Source organism: Hippoglossus stenolepis, chromosome 13 (assembly GCF_022539355.2).
Source record: "Hippoglossus stenolepis isolate QCI-W04-F060 chromosome 13, HSTE1.2, whole genome shotgun sequence".
Lineage (NCBI taxonomy): Eukaryota > Metazoa > Chordata > Actinopteri > Pleuronectiformes > Pleuronectidae > Hippoglossus > Hippoglossus stenolepis.
The window spans coordinates 14,590,082-14,609,409 of NC_061495.1; the positions used below are offsets into that span (position 1 = coordinate 14,590,082).

Here is a 19,328-nt window from a genome sequence, read left to right on the forward strand (position 1 = left end):
TCGACTCTCCTGCTATGACCAGTGGAACAGAGTTGAACTATGAAAACACAACATGCAGGTGAATTTAATGCAATGCTATTTTTGTATCATTGCTCATTGAGGCGGCCTTAACGAGCACAGCAACCTATTGGAGTCCAGCTGTTCAGCATTGATCCCTCTGTGTTTTCTGATGCACTGGCCCGGAATGTGATGTTGTTTCATTACTGAGGCAGAAGCGACAAGCTCAGTCTCCTCCCCCGGGGCACTGGCCACTCACTTAGACACTGTATGTAATCATAACTGAATGCCTGAGTCAGACAAGCTCAGTTGCCTATATGGAAAGTCCAAATCAAGCAGGGGAGAAAGTTTGGAGTCAGGAGAAAAGGACGCGAGCACACATCACTGAAAGAGGCTTGAGAGGCCTGGACAGGGAAACACAGAAACAAGTGCTGCATTAAAGAATTGTCATCGGCTATGGACCCAGATGACAATGAACTTGGCGTCTTCACTGTCATTCAGTGAGTAGTGTGCTGTGCTCCGGTGCTCTGTGCTTGTATTAACATTCAGACAGGGCTGATTACTGATTACACAACTGTCATATCTCGAAGGATGAGCGCGGTAGTTATTGTGCAAAGACCTTTGCTTTTCACGTCAAATAAGAATTAATTATTGACTCGATTAATGCTTTTGAGAATTTGTTTGCATTGTGCTTTTGTTGCTATGTGGATTGTTTCTGACTGAAGGTCATGGGTTACCTAACGTGTTCTTGATCGCTGACTAACAGTAATGATGTATTGTATGTTTCTGTGGCATTGGTGAGGTTTTCCCTTGAATTGAAAGCTATTTAAAAATAACCGGTGTTTCCATCTTTCAGAGGAACTGAGGAGGAGTATCTCACTGAAACCAGCATTTTTACACAAAAACATCAGTGTTGCAAGGCTAATGATTATATTGTAGATGCTCGATGTATTAAAACATCTATAGCCTTTTGATTTAGAGCCAGATTTTGAAAGGTCATTGAAGAGCAAAGCAGTAACTGTAATAAGTCGATGTCCATATAGATGTCAGTTCAAGGGTTCAGGTATTGTGTGTACTTGCTCACTGGCTTGGTTTATTAGGGTACTTAAATCTGCAATAACTGATTTTTTTTTGTCAATTGGTGGCACTGGAAAAAGTTGCAGACATCAATGACATATCCTCACTTTAAAGTTATTATGGTGAAGTTGTTAGCAAACGTTATTATTATTTGAAGCCACGGGTGTTACTGGCCACCTGTTGAATGCAAGTTCTCTGTTATCTCTGTTTTGGGTCTCTACCAACTCCTAATGGAAACATCTGGCTCTTTAGCTCCACTATGTTCACCTGCTAGACGCCAACTGTGTCTAATCTGCAAGTGTGAAGGGTGCAGTGGGTTTTCAGAGCTTTTTGTGGAAAACAGCCACCTGCTCTGGCTGAAAACGACACTTTAAGAAGCGACAACTCGCCAATGAGCTGAAACTCACAATGAAGCTGTGTTAAGCTGCAAGAGAGCTGCAGACTCTGAAAGTCCAAGGCTATGAGTAACCCCTTTCCAATTATAACAATGTTTTCGTAAACACATTAGACAGATTGATGTTAAAATATTGATTAGAGCTCTATTAATTTTCCTTTGACGGCAAGTCAAAATGGTTGCTGTGAAAAGGGCCAATATGTGGGCGTATTCCATTGGTACACAGATTTTGCATTAAAGGTTCAGTGTGTAGAATTTAGTGACATCTAGTGGTGAAGTTGCATGTGGCAGCTGAATACTCTTCAGCTCACCCTCCCCTTCCAAACATGAAAAATAACCTGTGGCAGCCTTCAGCTGTTATAAAACTCAAAAGGTGTTTAGTTTGTCCAGTTAGGGCTACTGTAAAAAACATGGTGGCCTCTGTAGAGAGGACCTACTCCTGATGTAAATATAAAGTATTTAAATATAAAAGGGCCCATTCTAGGGTAAAGAACACAATAATTCGTACAATTTGATGAAATCATCACTAGGATTATTTTATATTCACTTTCTGCCAGTAGATCACTTTCACCTAGATCTTACACACTGGACCTTTAAGAAGGATATAGAATATTCACACATGTATGTGACAGATTGGTAAATGTCTATACTTGTCCAATTGCCCAATGCATACTGGGAAAGGTTTCAGCCTGCAGCGACCCTGAACAGTATGAGCAGATGTGGAAGATGGATGGATGGATGGATGGATAGATGGATAGATGCTTGGATGACCTGCCAATGACACATACGAGGACATATAATTACCAGCACACACAGAACCAGTGGGTGTGGAGTATCTTGACAGTATCCTCATTAAGTTGCCACACACACACTCAGAATAGGCCACGGAGTCTCAGTATTACTTTAAACTTCATCAGCAGGTGTGGTGAAAGTAGCAAACCAAATCCATAATCGTTTCAAAGACTTGCATAACTCAGCCACAGAACACTTGACTTCCCATCCCAATTATTCAGACCATTGAATATTCATGGAAAAAAAACACCACTCAGATCTTTAAACTTCCTCCTTAAAGCGGTTTAATTCACTGAGTAAATCAGCTGCGGTACGGGCATAATTAGTGCCGCAACAGATTGGGAAAAGTTGAGGTTCTGACGTGGCTCATAGGCAGATACGTGTTGACAAACACCCCTTAACAAACCCAGCGCTGTGCGTGAGACGGTTAAGTGTGGTCTCTGGGGGCCATCGTGACCACTGACACACACACACATGTGGATGATGTCCAGAGGCCACTTATACTAAGTTGGGATCAGAGGGTAGTAAAAGCTACGAGTCACGTCACTGTGCTGCATGGAGGGGTTTATAATGCAAACTGCAGTATAACATCACATGAAAGCAGGATTCCACAGTTACACTCTATGGACGTCCATCCATCAATGCATCCATCCATGTTCTATACGCTCATCTTTTTGAGGGTGGTGGTGGGGCTGGAGCAAATCCCATCTCACACTAGGCAAGAGGTGGGGTACACCCTGGACAGGTCACCGGTGTAGCGACATATAGAGACAAACAACTTTTCATGCTCACATTCCAACATCCAAATCTTACCCAGAGAAAACCCACAGAAATACAGGGAGCACACAGGAATTCGAACCTAGAAGCTCCTTTGCCGTGTGGCTGAACACTGCCACCACACTCCATGCACAGTTCCTTAGAAAACCTGGTGTAATGATGTTTTCAGTTGCTACATTTATGCCCTTGCTATCTTGCATGGTTAGCTATTCATGCAGAGTGACTCCTTTGAATGCTACGTAGCAAGGTTGTGCTCCATGGTTTTAGTTATGCTGTCCTTTTTTTAGCTTCTAAAGGCAAAACAACGTGACCCAAAGGCAGGGCTTGCAGAATTTAAGCACCACTGGCTTTTAAGTGGCCAAGTGGGCCAGAAGGACTGAAATCAGCTCTTTTAAAAAGGGACTCAGGGAGAGGAGAGTTGGGGATCAGCAGGGCAGCTGGGTTTTATCGGTCAAAGCCTCGACCATAGTCTCCTTAGATCGCGCTTCTGTCTGACCCTAATATGCTTTGCCACTCATGTTGGCCTCTGGGCCGCAAGCCCAACTGGACAAACATTACTGTCCAAAATACGCTGAGTCTCTCAATCCTCCCATCACAGGCCACCGTGGCTGCGTTTGAAGCAAACTGTCGGACACGCTCTCAGCGCTCACAGAGCAGCCCTCATGTCTTATGTTGTTCATATTCTGATGTGTTTCAGAATGTGATTAATATAACGACCGTATTTTTTAAGACAATTGGGCTCTCACACATTTTTTTTGGAACAAATTCAAATCTGTCAGGACAGATCAGCCTTGTTCACCTTTTTACCCATCCGGTCCCATCTTCAATGGCAGCAAACAAATCTGAGCCTGACCCTGAGTGGATGTGACAACATTCTTTACTGCGTGTATCACTCTCAGCAAAGGCACATTGAATCACCCTGCAGAGCGTTACAAGTTGTGGCATTTAAATACAGGATGGCTGCTACTCGACTGCTGAAGTAGTTTGCAAATTGAGGCTCGAAATCTCCTCAACTAGTATTTGTATTCTGCGTATCCATTGTTTGTTTATTTATTCATTGCTATCTGACAGTGTTTATCGATCGGTCAGTTTGTTATTCTGTCAAGCTCCCAGGAGGGATTCAGCCTGAATATAACTAGATAGGGGATTATCTCCATTTAACCCTTAAAATTGTTAAATTTTGACTTTATTGCAAAATACCTGAACAAGCAGAGTGTTATGTTTCTGCAATTTCCACAGTTTATTGACTGTCTGGGCTAAAATTATTATCATTATCACAGTAAATAGCAGTATTCAAACACCCAGTTGATGAAGTGGAGCAGATGCCTTTTGAAGAATACGTTCATAAGGCACGTCACAGATCAGGATAACAGAAAAACGTGTCTGCTTTCCTGTGAGAACTTCCTTTCATCAAAGCCACTCGCAGAGATATCAAACCTCCTCGGTTCTGAGACGAAGCTAATTGTCGCTTGGTGGTGTTCGACAGAGGTGCCTCATCTGTGGCGTTTGATTTATGAATGGTGGTGCTTCCTCTTTGGGATAAAAGACGCGTGGTGATTCTTCATCTGGAGACGGGGACAGAATGTGATGCTGCCGGAGTTATCTTAGAAAATTAGATCCCTCCTGCTTATTTATCAGCATTTGAAACCCTGACACAAAATGGAAAAAAAACACACACACACACACACTGAAATGGCCCTACATCTAAGATATGAAAATTTATGGAGATGTATTTCAATCTAAAGAAATAACACAGAGCAAATGAGATGCTGGGAGCATCTGTTAGTATGCAGCCGACTACATCACAACAGCCCTCACCTTCGATTAATCTCACAAACCCATTTCTGTGTATTCTGATGTCCTTTAAAATCACCGTATCATCAGCTCCGTGTTTGTTCGGGGGTTGGGTGGTTTTGTTAAAATGTTTAGAGACCTCTCGTGAATTGCCCCATTGAGGGTAAGAATTTAGCAGCTGAAGTGTTTTGAAAGGTCGAAACAAATGCAGTTTACAGTATGGGCATCCTAATGTGCAGCTGTGCAGCTGTGAGGTGGAGACCTCAGCTGGGGAGGGGGCACGTTGGGTCCTCCTGTCTCCTCTGTTGCTCCTGCTCCACAGTGTGACTCTGTCATTTAGTCTCTTTATCATTCTCAACCCTTCACTGCTTTCTGGTAACACATGGCCGAGGATTGATGAGACCATCCTCTGGGGAATTCTTGGAAGCTGGCTGCATCCCTTAGCAGCAATTCCCGTGGCCCTTCCTACGACACACACACACACACACCACACACACACACACACACACACACACACACACACACACACACACACACACACACACACACACACACACACACATCTTTGCACATTCCTCTCCCCTCCACGCTCATCTCCCACCACCATTGCCACCCCTGTCCCTCCCTCCCTGCCTCTGCCCCTCGCTCTGGCTCTCTCTGCCTGTCTCCAAAGCTGTTGTTACTGTGCGGCTCCCGCACATCATTCCACCGTGATGGAAATTAAATGAAGGTGGCTTAACACAGCTAACAGAGGCATGCTTTGAAGGATGTAACCGAGGGGAAGCTGCGCTGCCAGATCCTTTTCCATGGGCTGTGGATTTGCGCTGTTGAGGCGAGGACAAGCAATCACTCAGCCATGCAGAAGCCCAGACAACAGGACTAATCTCTCCACCTGACTTGTGGAAGCTCCACTTTTTTCCCCTGAATTATTTATTCCCTGATGCAAAAGACAGTGTGGGACAATGGAGCCGGAGTGAAGTACATGGTGAATTTGTAGCTCTGACTGCAGTCTGCAGCACACATGGATGTGTTCAGCTTTGTGAAGATGCCAAAGCTGTCAGGGTGAGTCCGACGGATGCTGCTGCGTGTGTGCCTGTCTGTGGATGTGGCCGCTCGCTCTCCAGGAGCTGGTGCCTCGTATGTTCCGAGGCACCATTCGGAGAATGACACAGGAGTTATGGATTGCTCAAGAGAGCAAGTTGTGCAGTCATGTATGATGTGAAGTGAATGAGCAAGTGTGGTGGATAGAGGTGGGGGTGGATGCAGAAGCGGATGCGGTTCACGTATCTAAACTGTATCTCCAGTAAGTTCATCAATCCCTTATTCTGCAGACAGTGGGTATGGTTTGTTGCATTACGTGTTTTGTAATGTCATGAAACCAACGCATATTTAAACACCATGAAAACCTATAGTTGTTTCAGATTATAAATCACATCAGTTAAAGGGCCCCCGGGTTCTCACATTTTAGTACATAATCGTCTTAACATGAATAAATAATGTTATCGCTCATATTATGAGTGTTCAAGTTCACATGTGGCCAGAGCAGGAGGAGGAGGAACTTAGAAGCAGGGGGAACAATTCAAATTTAGTTTTTTGAATATAGAAAACATTAAATTGATAAATTGATAAATACAATGCAGTTTTCATTTTCATATTTAGAATGTAAGACAATTAAAAATGCAGTTGCTGTTTTTAAGAGTTGCTGTTTTTTTTTATAAAGTTGTGCGTGTGATGTGTACCACATTAAACTCCAAGTCCAGAGGAATTCATTCATTGCCAGGGCAGGCACCTCACCTTACGCACCCATGGGTCTGCTAGATTGAGCTGATCTGCCCCAGTGGACTGTAATCCTCCTGGGGGATTTGGCACCTTCAGGGACACGACAGACCACTGGTGTTGGAAACACGTGATCATAAGAGGGAAATATTAAATCAGATACTGGATGAGTCACCAACATGCCCAGTTGGTGCGTTTCATTCCATTTATGAATCATCTACTGACTGTTTATTTTTTTGCTGAGCTGAAAAATCTCATCAAAACTAAAATAGTCTGCAGTTTAATGAAGCTTTAGTAGTATTGCATTCGGGTGCATTTGGGACATTATGTTTTTTATAAGATACAAGGTTGGTAGCTGGGATTTTTCTATCAGATGAAAGGATGTTTTCCAGTTAGGCTCCCTTCACGGCAGCATTTATGATGCAGCTCCCAGTGGACCGCCGACGTCACTGCATCCTGTCACTGTTAATAACACCACACAATGCTTTCCCCCAATTATGAGCTACCACTGCTACTGTGGCTTTTTCTATTTTTCATTTTCTCCCTCTCAACTGCCAGCGCGTATTAAAGTCAGCAGGAGGCTGTTTCGCTATAAGGTTTCTCTGAAAAAAATGTTTTTCAGAGAAACCCACTGTAGAGATCTACAAGCAAAGCAACAGTCCCCCTCATTCTTTTCTTCCTCCTGCCTCCAGACGCCCCCACATGTGTCTGCTTTCAGAAACAGGAGCATGCTCTCGCTTTCATTTTATTCGGTTGTGGTTTAATTTAAATCCACCCAGGGTTTTCACTCTCGATGTTCCTTTGCTGAGGGATAACTAACCCTCGCCCTCCATGTCTTCTTGCATCCTGAAGAGAAAGTTTGAGCCGTTTGACCAAAGTTGTCTTAATGTATATGTATATGTGCAGAACTTTCTTACGAAGCGCCGCTACACTTCTCATGCATCCTGTGGGTGCTGCAAATGGTTTGTCGGCTGTGGCGATAACGAACATGGATGTCAACTATTTATGTAGAAAGTGTCAATTATCACTCGATCACAGTGATCGCCTGATTCCGTGGGGTCGCTGGAATGTGTGTGCAGGTGACAGCTTATCATGCTTATAGTGCATGCATTAAAAAAAGGTGTAACTTTTGTTATTGTATGTTGATAAAGCAGTTTTTGTCGCACTAATATTCATGTTTTTATTCACATAAACGTTTTTTTTTGTGATGCTGATTTTTTCCTGACCTTGATTAACATGGAGGAACAGTTTCTGCTGCTGCTTGTTGGCTTTGTTCACCCCAAGCTTTGCATGTTAGTGTGTGTGTGTGTGTGTGTGTGTTGTTCCTAAATCCATTATGGGAACCGTTGTTTGACATGTTTTGACGGCAAACTTTTTGCACAGGAAATCACTGGTCTGGACACAAATTGATTAGCCTAAATGTTCATCAGAGTATGCAAAGAGCAAAAGATATGTCATAGTTAGCCATTCAAATCAGCAGCGGCTCTCAGGGAAGAGTGGATCAGAAATGGCTCAGGGTCAGATGCGCGAGCCAGCTGGCTGGTGGTTGAGTTCTCGGGCAACCATTTATTTTGCTCTGTCCTTTAGAGGCTTTTAGCATAAAAGCAGTGTCACACAATGAGGTGCAGGATAATCCAACTCTGGTTCACTGCCCAAGGGGTTAGTTTATCACTATATTTGGTTAACGAGAGTACTGTGGAGCAAGGGAGGCCTGATGCCATGTAATAATGAAATAATAATGAAAACACACAATGTCTGTTTTTCTGCAGCTGGATATAAAACTATTAATAAAACAAGCAAAGTCATACATGTGGTCAAATGAGAAACGTAGGACGCATGTATGCAGTCATGCACCTCAGGTTTCTGATTAGTTATTGTTGCAGGATAAAATAAAGCCTATATCAAGGAGTGGCCCTAATGCAAAATGGTGGCGTATTGCTTTTTAACAGGTAAACCAGAGACTCAGATGCTTACTTACTGTAAAATAGCAGGAGGATCAAGGTGGGTGGGCTGTTTCCCAGATGCTGTTTTTCTTCCACCCAGAGAAGATTAACTAACCAAAAACCTTTCTATACAGAGGCACCACAGAGCTGCTCAGGAATAGTGTGGTTGCCCATAGCAACAATATCAGTGCTTTCAAAGACAAACACAGAAATACAATATTCAGTTGCAATGGGGGAAACAGACAGTAGTGAGTGTAGAGATGTTCAATATCACAGCATGATGCCAGTAAATGGGGCAAAGCACACATTCTAGACACCTCTGGCTGCGTGATTTGGTTGTGTTGATGTTATGTCATCATTGTTAGCTTCATATGAATGTGGTTTCTTCCATGCGGAGACGTTTTCTTCTCCGAAGATGCATAAACACAATGTGAAGTGTATAAAACTTCTCTTCAAGTCACAAAACAACAGAGAGATTATGTGTAACTACAAGGTCAGCTTCACATTAACAGTGGCATATAAATTGGAGACACAATATAAATGCAAGTACGGACAAGATTGGAGAATCGTGCTGCCATACTGACCGCAGCATTTGAGCCAAGGTGGTGGTTGAGGGAAGTCAAGGAGAGGGCAGACGTTTTCTTAAAGGGGCACGTTTGTATCCTCAGCAGGATGGAGACAGTCTGAAAGAGGAGCGGAGGAAGACGGCCTTTAATCAGAGAGGTTCCTCTCTGTCTGTGCCACTGCTCCGCTCCCCTGCCTCCTCCCAGGAGATGGTCATCTCATCTGCTGCGTCTCCACAGATTTCATATCCAAACAGAATTACATTAGCGGTCTATCTCGTCATAAATGTCGCGCTTTAATTCAAGAGCACAGAGGAAGTAGTGTCACGGCGTCTTCACCGTGCATCTCGAGTCATAGATTTCACTCCGTCAAACAAGGAAATAAATAAAAAAATAATGTCTTAAATGTATTTAAACCAGTCGCGCTGTCTCTATGTTCCTGCCCGGTAATACACTGCCAACCCGTCGAGGGTGTACCCCGCCTCTCACCCAATGTCAGCTGGGATTGGCTCCAGCTCCCCGCCATGACCCTCAGAAGGTTAAGCGGTATAGCTAATGGATGGATGGACTGCCAGTAATGTAATTGTGACAGTGTGATTGTATGAAGCGTGTGACATTGTGTGTATTCATGCAACAGAAACTGTGTAGAATGTTGAAAGATGAGATATTAGCTTGTTAGTAGATCCTGTACGGGACTGGATTCATATGAAATCACACACACGACTGTCAAGAGTAAAGCGATGTTTCATTCATGATGGCATATGTTAACAAAAAAGCTGAGTATTTGTCTCTGGACGTGGGGATACTCAGCCAATGCATGCTGGTCAAGTCATAACAACCAATAAGGAAAATGATTGGTCATCTGGTAATCAGCACATAAATGTTGGTAAAAGTTTGCCATCAAGTGGAAATCGTTGACATTCACAATGGCAGGCACGGGGCGCCGCAGCACGGTTTCATGTAGCCCAGCCTCATGGAGGTTGTGTAAATTATTCACACTAACTTGAGTGTCTGTGTTGGAATGTGCTCTTCTCGGCCTTGGCTTGTCTATAATGCAGCGTGACTCCCTGAATTTCGCATTTCAGCCTTCGTGACTCACCAAGGTGCTTCTTCACAAACCTGCCTGTATTCAGAGGGATGAAAGCGAAAGTGAACCACCGTGATAAAGCAAGGATCACATTGTCCATGCAACTTTTATGAAGGACTGATAAGTGATCTTATCCCGTGTGTCAGACGGCACAATAACACTCACATCATGTTAAAGTTCAAGATGAACTTGGCAGACAGGTTACTGATGCTGTTCATCCAAATGAAGATATCGGCATAGATGCACAAAACCAAGATACTGTTGAAAACCTTCAAATTTAGAGTATGCTGAATTTAGTTGCCGTAGCGAAGCCTCATTGTTATTGTAAAATATTGATGCTATTGTTATTTTTATGAGCTGTGAATCCTTTTTTGCTTTTCCTTTTTGTTGTCATTGCCTTTGAAAGAGTAGTTTTTGAATCCTACTGAATTATAAAATAAGCACCATCCGAAGAAATGTGCCAAATACAAAAAAAGTCGAGATGCATTTTGTACTTTTGGGGCAATTTGTCCTGCGAGGTTTTCTTCAGGAACCTACACTTTGCTTGCAGCTTCTTGTTCTAATTGTCCTCGCTCTGACTCTTGGATAACCTGTTCATGAATTGTGCAGCATGGCTTGCCCACTTGGCGCTCAATTACTTAGTCCGATGTGACTGCGCGGCCATCACTTATTAATGCTGGCTGAGGAGGATCAGTTTCACTGTCCACCAGCGGAGTGAAACTTTTCAGCCTCTCTGTTCAGCGGGAGTGCGGCAACTCAATGGCATAATGTACCTGCCGCCTGCCGACAAAAGAAATCAAAGATCACAGTGTCCAGAACTGTGCTGTTAATACGGAGACGTTGCGGCTGAGACGCAGAAAATGGATTTTGAGGAACAGTTTATGAGCTCAGAGAAATATGCTAAAGGCAAAGCACCTGGAACTGTAAGTACAAAACATTTGACTGTGTTGTGGACCTTTAGAGAAATGTCAAACATTGCAGAGCTTAAGGTGTAATCCTGCAAAAATATAAGATATAATTGAAATGCTACTGTCGATGACCTTTCTTCATATTACATTCGACGACTAAACCCGTGACATCAAACGCACGATTGTGTTAACACGGCGGCAGGGTCAATCCCAGAATCTGAAATTAGAGGGTACGGCGGGACCCATCGATGAGGGGAACATGGCTCCAAAAGTGTCAAACAGCATCCAGTTGTGCCCACACACATCATTTGAGCTGCAGGAAATGTGTTCTAAATATACACCATGGAGGGCCTGCTCCCAGCTAATGTACTGTGGGTCAGATAAATCCATATCCATGTGGAAACACTAATATCCCCCCAAACACAGCGCGGTACTGGGTTAGACATCAAATCGCTTCCTGTGTGTCCAATTTCAAAATCTAGAGCACAAAAGAAATAAGACAATTATCAGCTGTAGTACTTGTCCATCCGTGAATTATGATTTAATGCACTAAGTGGCACATATAGTTAATTAGTTTATGTGATGTCAGAGCTGTACTGTAGTTCCCAGTTGCATGATTTTGTTTTGCACTTTGGCTTTAAAGCATTGCGTAACCCTTCTCCTATAGCTCGTATATTGCGCGTTGATGAGCCGGCAATATTTTATTCATATCTCATGAAAAGGGCACGTGACAGGCATGCTCACAGACACACCCACACCAGGACGCACGCTCTCGCACAGATACATGCACGCTGCAGCCGCACACAATTTATTATCAGCAGTACAGTGACTGGGGAAACATTTAGAGGCAAAGAAAGAGGGGCTTTGAATAATGAATGCGAAGAGCCGTGTTACACGGCAGACAAGCCTTTGAAGTGACATAACTTACTGCCACCGCTTTCATAGCATCACCAGTGTGCAGACACAAAGACAGAGATAAAGGGGAGACAAGGAAGAGGGGCGCAGATGAAAAACAAGACTGATGAAAACATTTTAACCAATTACAGTTCTCCCTGAATACCTGGCAACTTGTGGCGCAGGACGTGGTTGGGTTTTGTCGGCAAAATCTGAAAATCAGCTGAGAATTGAGGTTTTCCACAGGCTCTTCACAATAGAACTGTTAACGTGCCTGGTGTTTGGCCGTAGCCGGTTGTGTTCCCTGATAAACTTTATCGAATCATCTTGGCGTTGAGCAAATCAAAGGGCGTCTTTATAAAGAGAATTCCTCCAGGCTTCTTTTATAAATAATATGCTGACATCTAGAAATAAAACCAATTTCATGCCTATCAAAGCACAAGAGTGAGGCATGACAACTCCGCCAGTGTGTCTGGCTTACGTAATTAATTTGATTTGTATTCACTGAGTGAACTGCGGCTATGGGACATTGTTCATCCCGCAGGAATCAGGCATTCTCTTATCACTTGGGTTCAATCCCCTCACATGAGCCCACGACTCATTTATTTCTATTACGATTTGAATACCTTTAAAATTAAGATTATTTTGAACTCCCTTTGCAGTTGGATTAACTGATGTTCTCTTGGAGCTCGATAATGCAGCGGTCATTATGCAAGTAGGTTTGAATGAAACCACGAATGACGACTTTACTTCTCTCCCCTTTTCTTCCTGTGCAGCCACAGGACCAGATCCTCAGGCTGGCCGCCCCCTTCAGGGACCTGGAGTGCTTCACAGGGACCCCCCAATGGATGGGACATGGGCTCCAATAGAGAGGGGCGTGACTGCTACATCAAGTAAGTGCCCTGTGTTTAAAGAGACCGAGGGGGGGGTCTTACTCTGTCCCAGATGTTTAAGACGCTTTGCCAACCCGTGATTATTCCAGCCACGTCACTGCCTCCACACTGTCTCCATCTGTGCATTCAGAATACTGATTCTCTGTTCTCTCTCCGCTGCTGCGCACACTCTGCCCCTGCCTACTCTCACTCTGTCTCTCTCTCCCTCCCTCACACTCTCACACACACACAATACTCCTCATGCAGTCTGTACCAAATGCAGAAGAAGAGCTTTTGAGTGTATGTGCGTGTCTGCTGCCGAAAGAAGAAATCCACCTGAGCAGGGACTTGTTTTGATCTGGGAGGCAGCGCGTTCCACCGAGGATGCTGGCTCGGTGTTATCAGTGTAATTGAGCCTTGGTAATTGGCACTTCTGGATATTTGCACTGGCAGGTAAAAAGGAAACTCTCTGCTGCTTCTTGATATGTTTGTGCGCACATGTCCTGATGTAACAAGTGAGTGTTTGCTCGTTTCATCTGTTGTGTTGATTCAGCTGGGCTTACCTTGGATGTGCAATGTGCATCCAAACTAGATCAGAAATAATATTGCTGCCTTTATGAAACACTGTGCATACTAGATTCCGTCTTGCACATTTGATCTCCTCTCGTGTGTCCACTAGATCGTTTCTTCCTCTCACTGATATCCATTAGGATAGAATCTAACATGTACCACTGCACGGCTGTGTTCTGTTCAAGATGCATGTTGAAAATGTGAAAAAAATCAGTCACTCTGCGCGATATACGGAATCGAAGGTGAGCACTTTTCACACATGGGTTACAACATGAGAGTCGTGATGTCAGAGGAGTTATATAAGAAGTAAGGAGCGGTGGAAGTGCTGGATGCACACTGTGTCTGCGTGAGGCAGGCAGATCATGGAGGATGTTTTGGCTCCAGATTTAGCTCTATAATTTTGAGAAAGGCTCATGAATAATCAAACGTCGGTTCCTGTGACTGTCAGGGACCATCTGAATCTCCAAAGTGTCCCGGGTGGTGACAGCAAATTGTTGTATTTCTCAGTGAAACACATGTCTAGTCAGCGTGACAGGAGCACATGAATAAAGCAGTAGTAGGCATTCAAAATTAACATTGTGAGACAGAACATTTAAAGGACCAGTGTGTAGGATTTAAGTCAGACATTGGATGTATAAAATTCCGGATTTTGTCTTCATTTGTATATATTCACCTGAATCTAACAGGCATGGGGGTTCTGCTACCTTAGAATGAGCCAGAGGGAGCCCACTGACCTGTCAGGCAATAGCCCTGAATGGACAAAACAAACACTTACTCCAGAGAGGGCATTTGTTTGCCTGAAGGCCACCACTGATTCCCCCTACACTCTCGGTAAGGGAAGGTTAATCAGTTGGTTACAATCTGCTCCCTGAACACTAGATGTCACAAAATCGTACACCCTGGTCCTTTATCATATGATTGATCGCACGTCACGTAGCATTCACCTCCCATTCGGCCTTTTGCTGTGTTCAAATTCTCTTTTGCTAAAGGAAACACATCAACCTCTGCGCTAGCACACTACTTGTTGAAAATGGCAAGTTTTTATTGGTCATTTTCGATCGCCTCCCCGAGAACCAACATATTACCGACACAAGCCCCCCTGCCACATTAATTAGCATTGGCCAGGATGACTGTGATTGGTTCAATGAGGACGATTGTCCAACCCTGACATAGCGCAGTGTGGAGATAGTTTGGTTATGAGAGACTATGGAGCGCTATAACAGTATACTGCAGGAGTGTGTAACCGAGTGGATCAATAATATCAGAAAAATACCAGGTCTAACAGAGATGTGGTGTTAAATCAACTCATTGTGAAGACATGTGCATGAGTGCAGTTTGTTTTCACAGTACATTAAGCTGTAAAGTGAACCATGGCTCCATCATAAATTAAAATAACTTCAATAAAAGCTAGATTTGCATTTAGGTAAATTAACAACAGCCAAGCACCTCTAAATATGGAGTAATACAGCAAACATATGCCATTAAGAACTGACTGTGATTCCATCATGTTTCAACAAAAGAAGAAAGAAAAATACAACCCCCCTCAGCATGAATGCTAAAGAGTATTTTCTACTGGTATGTTTGCTGATACGATCCAACAAGTACGTCCACACTGACAAGAGCATTTGCCTTCTCCCGCCCACTCATCTTTCTTATGTTCCCAGAAAATCACCACCAGCCATATATGAAAGCATTTCATTACATAATTAAGAACTCACTTGGGCATCATGTGACGTTTAGCTTTAAGCAACGCAGATAGTTACTGACTGACGTGTTTTTATGCTTGTGGCTAACTGGAGCATTACATGCTGTACATACAAGCCCACACCAGCTTTTGCATAATATTCTGCGTCCCTGGAACTTCCTGAACTGCCTGCACATCGAATAATGCCGACAAGCTTTGACCCTCATCTGATTTATTCATGGGCCAAATTCAGACGGTTGACGTAAGAAGTGCAACAGTACATTTAGCAGTCCATACCCAGTATCGATGGAATAAACACTGCAAAGCATCCCTTGAGAAGAGTAAGCTGATATTATTTTCAGAAATAAACCCACTCCAGTGTAAGACAAGAGGGATGAAAATTTGACCAGTATTTCTTTTCACTTCTCCTTTTTTAAAACTGTATAACACAATGTGGCTCGTGATTTCTGTATACAGCCTTGAGGAGCTACCCTAGCAGCTAATGGGTATTATTAGGCGGCCATTAGATGCATGGCTCTCTGCATAATGGGAATCTTGCCATGTTTAGCAGGTGGCCATGCAGGGTAGGAGACAGCACTCTTCCTGCATGCACAGGTCCATATGGTTGTGATTTGTGCACAATCTGTTTAGTTTGTTTTTTAAGAGACAAAACTGACACACAAATCAAAACTAGATGTGGCCCTCGGAGATTTAAGGAGTTGACAGTTTGTAGAATTATGTGTGAAAATCAAAAAAATGTTTGGAACCAAAATGAAACAGATTCCATGTTTTATTTTTGAGGGGAGAAAGATGATCACTGGCAATAGAACAAAGATTTTTTGAAAGAAATAAGGGAAGACAATAAAAGATAAGAGATGTTTGATTCTTATGTAAGGAGGCATCAGTGTGTAAATAATTATTGATCTCATTTTATTTAATGCATTTGTAAAACGGTCTGGTTGTTTCTTCAACCAAAATAAACAATATCTGGCAAATTAGTCAGTGCACCAATTGAAAAACATTATATTTTGGCTTCCTGTTTGCACTGTCCCATGCTGATTATCTTGAGAACATGTTGCACAGACATCCAGCCCCTTTTATGTTTATTCTAAGCCTCGTAGCCTGATTATTTTTCACTGGATTTGGTTGAAATGTGTCACATCCACCTTCTACATGCAATTGCCAGAAACATGGGGTCACATAACTAACAGACCAACCTTCCATCCTGTGTCAGGTGGGATTATCTGCATTATTGTTTCCTAATGGTACAAGTTAACGATATCAGGTATTCAGAAGTGTTTGAAACTCTGAACTTATATACAGTGGAGTCCACAAGTCTGACACAAGAAGAGAAATGGTGAAATTCAGCTCCAAGGGGTCAAACTTCAGAAGAGTAATGACAGTACAGTGAACGAAAGTATATGAAAGGTAGAATATGAAACCTGCAGCTTTAATGACAAAAACATCAATACATAATGACACATTGTACATTTAGGGTGATTGTGGTTTTGTGTGGTCAAACTTGTTAAATAAGTCTCCTCAGGAAAGTAAACATGAACTCATTTCCTTCTCGGAAAACCTCGTTTAAATCTGGTACAGGGAGATTAATGCAGCTCATTATTTTAGGTTACTTCCTTCTTTTTATGGTCTTTTTACTTTGCACATACCATTATGAGTGCTCACTGAAAAACTGCCACTCTTATTCTGTTAGGTGACTTCCTCTCCTATCTTTCATCACAACTACCTTCTGCTCTGCTTGGTCCACAGTTAAATCGCTGTTTTGAGGACACAGTAAGTCATTGGGGTAAATGTCGTACAGTTGTTGCAGAGTAGAGTTTGTGACTGAAAAACATCTGAGAGAATCTCACTGTAAGATTAATGAGTTTTGCCTTTGGCTGCCTGGTAGCCATTTTAAAGGCTGTGTTTACTGACGACAACACAAGTGCAGTAGGCACAAATGTTTTGCTTTTCATATTTGCAGAGGAAGAAATAATGGTTGACTGCATCACATAAGGATATTTTTGGTTTTCAACAAAAGACTACTTTGACATTTTTTTTATTAATATACATATCAAGCAAAGACAGCCTCACTCCACTACAGGAAAGAGAGAAGACGTGTAGTAAGACTTGGAGCTATGTCATTTATAATTGAAAACAGGATAGAATCTTTATTGTGAATACATTATAGCCACTGCATAATACTCATGAAGTAAGGCATTACATTAGGCTGTTGTCTATCATTTTAATTGAATCTGTAGCACATTACTTTTGCATCATTTCTTTTATTATCATTAAAAAGAAAAAAACAAGATTGGCTGCCCCTGCCAGCCTCTGTGTGCCGGTTCAGATTTTGCACAGGATTTAATTTACAACACTAATAATATTCTTTACTGTACACAAGGGAGCTTTTTCATAATTGTTTTGTGAGTAAGCTTGTGTATGTGCACGGCTGCATTTTTGTTTTCCTTGACAAAGAGCACTGTGGGATTTATGTAAAATGATAGCTTAAGACATCTTGTCTTGTCTTTTATTCTTTTAGGTAAAGGTGAATGGGAGTGAAAGACATATATTAGGTTAATTTCTAGTTCACTGCTGCATCCTAAAGACAGATCACAGTTCATGTTTTTTAGCTCTGGAGAATAATTGTTGAATACCCCAAAATATCAGTTGACAGTCACTTCGCTTTGAACATCTTGTCGTGCTCTGTGTTGCTTTTTTTTTTCTTCTCATGGTATCGGGACTGCGATTGACAGATCTCGCTGTGTCTTTGTGCCGTGAAAGATTAATTGTAAGTATTTAGCGGTGAATAGCACATGTGTCAAGAATAACTGTGAATTACACAGTCTGCCCACAGCTTTAATTAACCAACATTGTTGGCACCATACAGAGCTGCTGCTGGTGCTGCTTCTGCAGCCAGGCAGAAAGGAGGGAGGAGCACTGTTAAAACTCTGATTACAGGAAATGTGGAAGCGACTTACAGTTTGTGCTCATATTTTTAACTTGAGACGAAAAAAAATCCGCTGATCAGAGGAACCGAAGTTTAAAGGTTAAAACTGTGGAATTTTTATTTGAAGCCAGCAAATGATCTCCGAGACAGAAAAATTCAATCTCATGGAGTTGGGAGATTTCAACTGCATGATGCTCCTAATTTAAAATTCTGTATCTTCATTAGTGTGGCATGTGCCATGTGTAACACATTACAGTATGAGTACTACGCAGTACATTGAGTTCGCTCAGTGAAGCTCACAGTGGATATAAACAATGTGAGAATACAAACATTGGAGCTTGATTGCTGTCGCCCCCGTGATCTATTCTTGCAGCACTGCACTTCCTCATTTTTAGACTCTGGCATCCTGTCTTTACACTTTACACTTATATTCCTTATATAAAACACCAAGGAAAGGTGATTAACAAATCGACCAATCAGCTAACTGAAGGGTAATCCAGTTTAATATATAACAGTTTACATTTATGCTTCTCCTGAAACACTGTCAACAATTTAATATATAATATAACTTTATTTGTATGGCACTTATCTAAACAAGACAAAGTGCTTCACAAAATCCATGTCAAAAAATGAGTGGACTAAAATAAATGGTTTTCCATTCAGTTCAATTTTAAGAGACAAATCATAACATATTAGGGTTGAGACCTTAAAATTTATGGAGAAACCCAACAGTTCCCCAAGTAGTATTATTTACTACTACTCCACACAAACAACTTAAGTACTTTTCAATAAAACTAAAGCAACCAAACATGATGGTGAAAACAGCATCTTTTTTTATCATTCCCACAGCCACTTCTCCCACAGCAGCTCCCTGGAGGAGATTCGTCTGGACGGAGACAAGTTTGTGCCACCAGCTCCCCGGAAGGTGGAGATGCGACGGGACCCAGTGCTGGGCTTTGGTTTTGTGGCAGGCAGTGAGAAACCTGTGGTGGTACGCTCAGTCACACCAGGTAAAGTAAACCAGCCCCATACAAGGAGCTCTAATATACAGTAGCAGTGACGCAGTAGATCCCTCGACTTTATCAGCGTATTCCCCAAAGAAGATGAAACCTTCCTAGAAAGGAAAAGAGGAAACCCACACCGGCTGTAGTTTACTTTGATGATTCATCGGTTTAAACAGCACCGAATGATTAAGCTTTAATTCCAGCCTTGAGCGACGAGACAGGAAACCAAGAAAATCAAGAGAAATGGTA

General features: G+C 42.5%; 1 protein-coding gene across 5 annotated transcripts in view; it reads left to right on the forward strand.

The window, feature by feature from the left end:
- The first annotated feature begins 281 nt into the window (after positions 1-281).
- Positions 282-19,328, forward strand: part of frmpd4 (FERM and PDZ domain containing 4) — a 32,061-nt gene continuing 13,014 nt past the window's right edge. For 2 of the 5 annotated variants that reach the window (XM_035175600.2, XM_035175602.2), the window contains exons 1-3: positions 282-497; positions 12,779-12,895; positions 18,925-19,085. In XM_035175600.2, coding sequence (XP_035031491.1) covers positions 454-497; positions 12,779-12,895; positions 18,925-19,085 — 322 coding nt within the window. In that variant the 5' untranslated portion in view covers positions 282-453. Of the gene's footprint in view, positions 498-5,416; positions 5,894-12,778; positions 12,896-13,041; positions 13,328-18,924; positions 19,086-19,328 lie in introns of those variants that run through there. The other 3 variants (XM_035175601.2, XM_035175603.2, XM_035175604.2) reach the window with 2 other exon arrangements.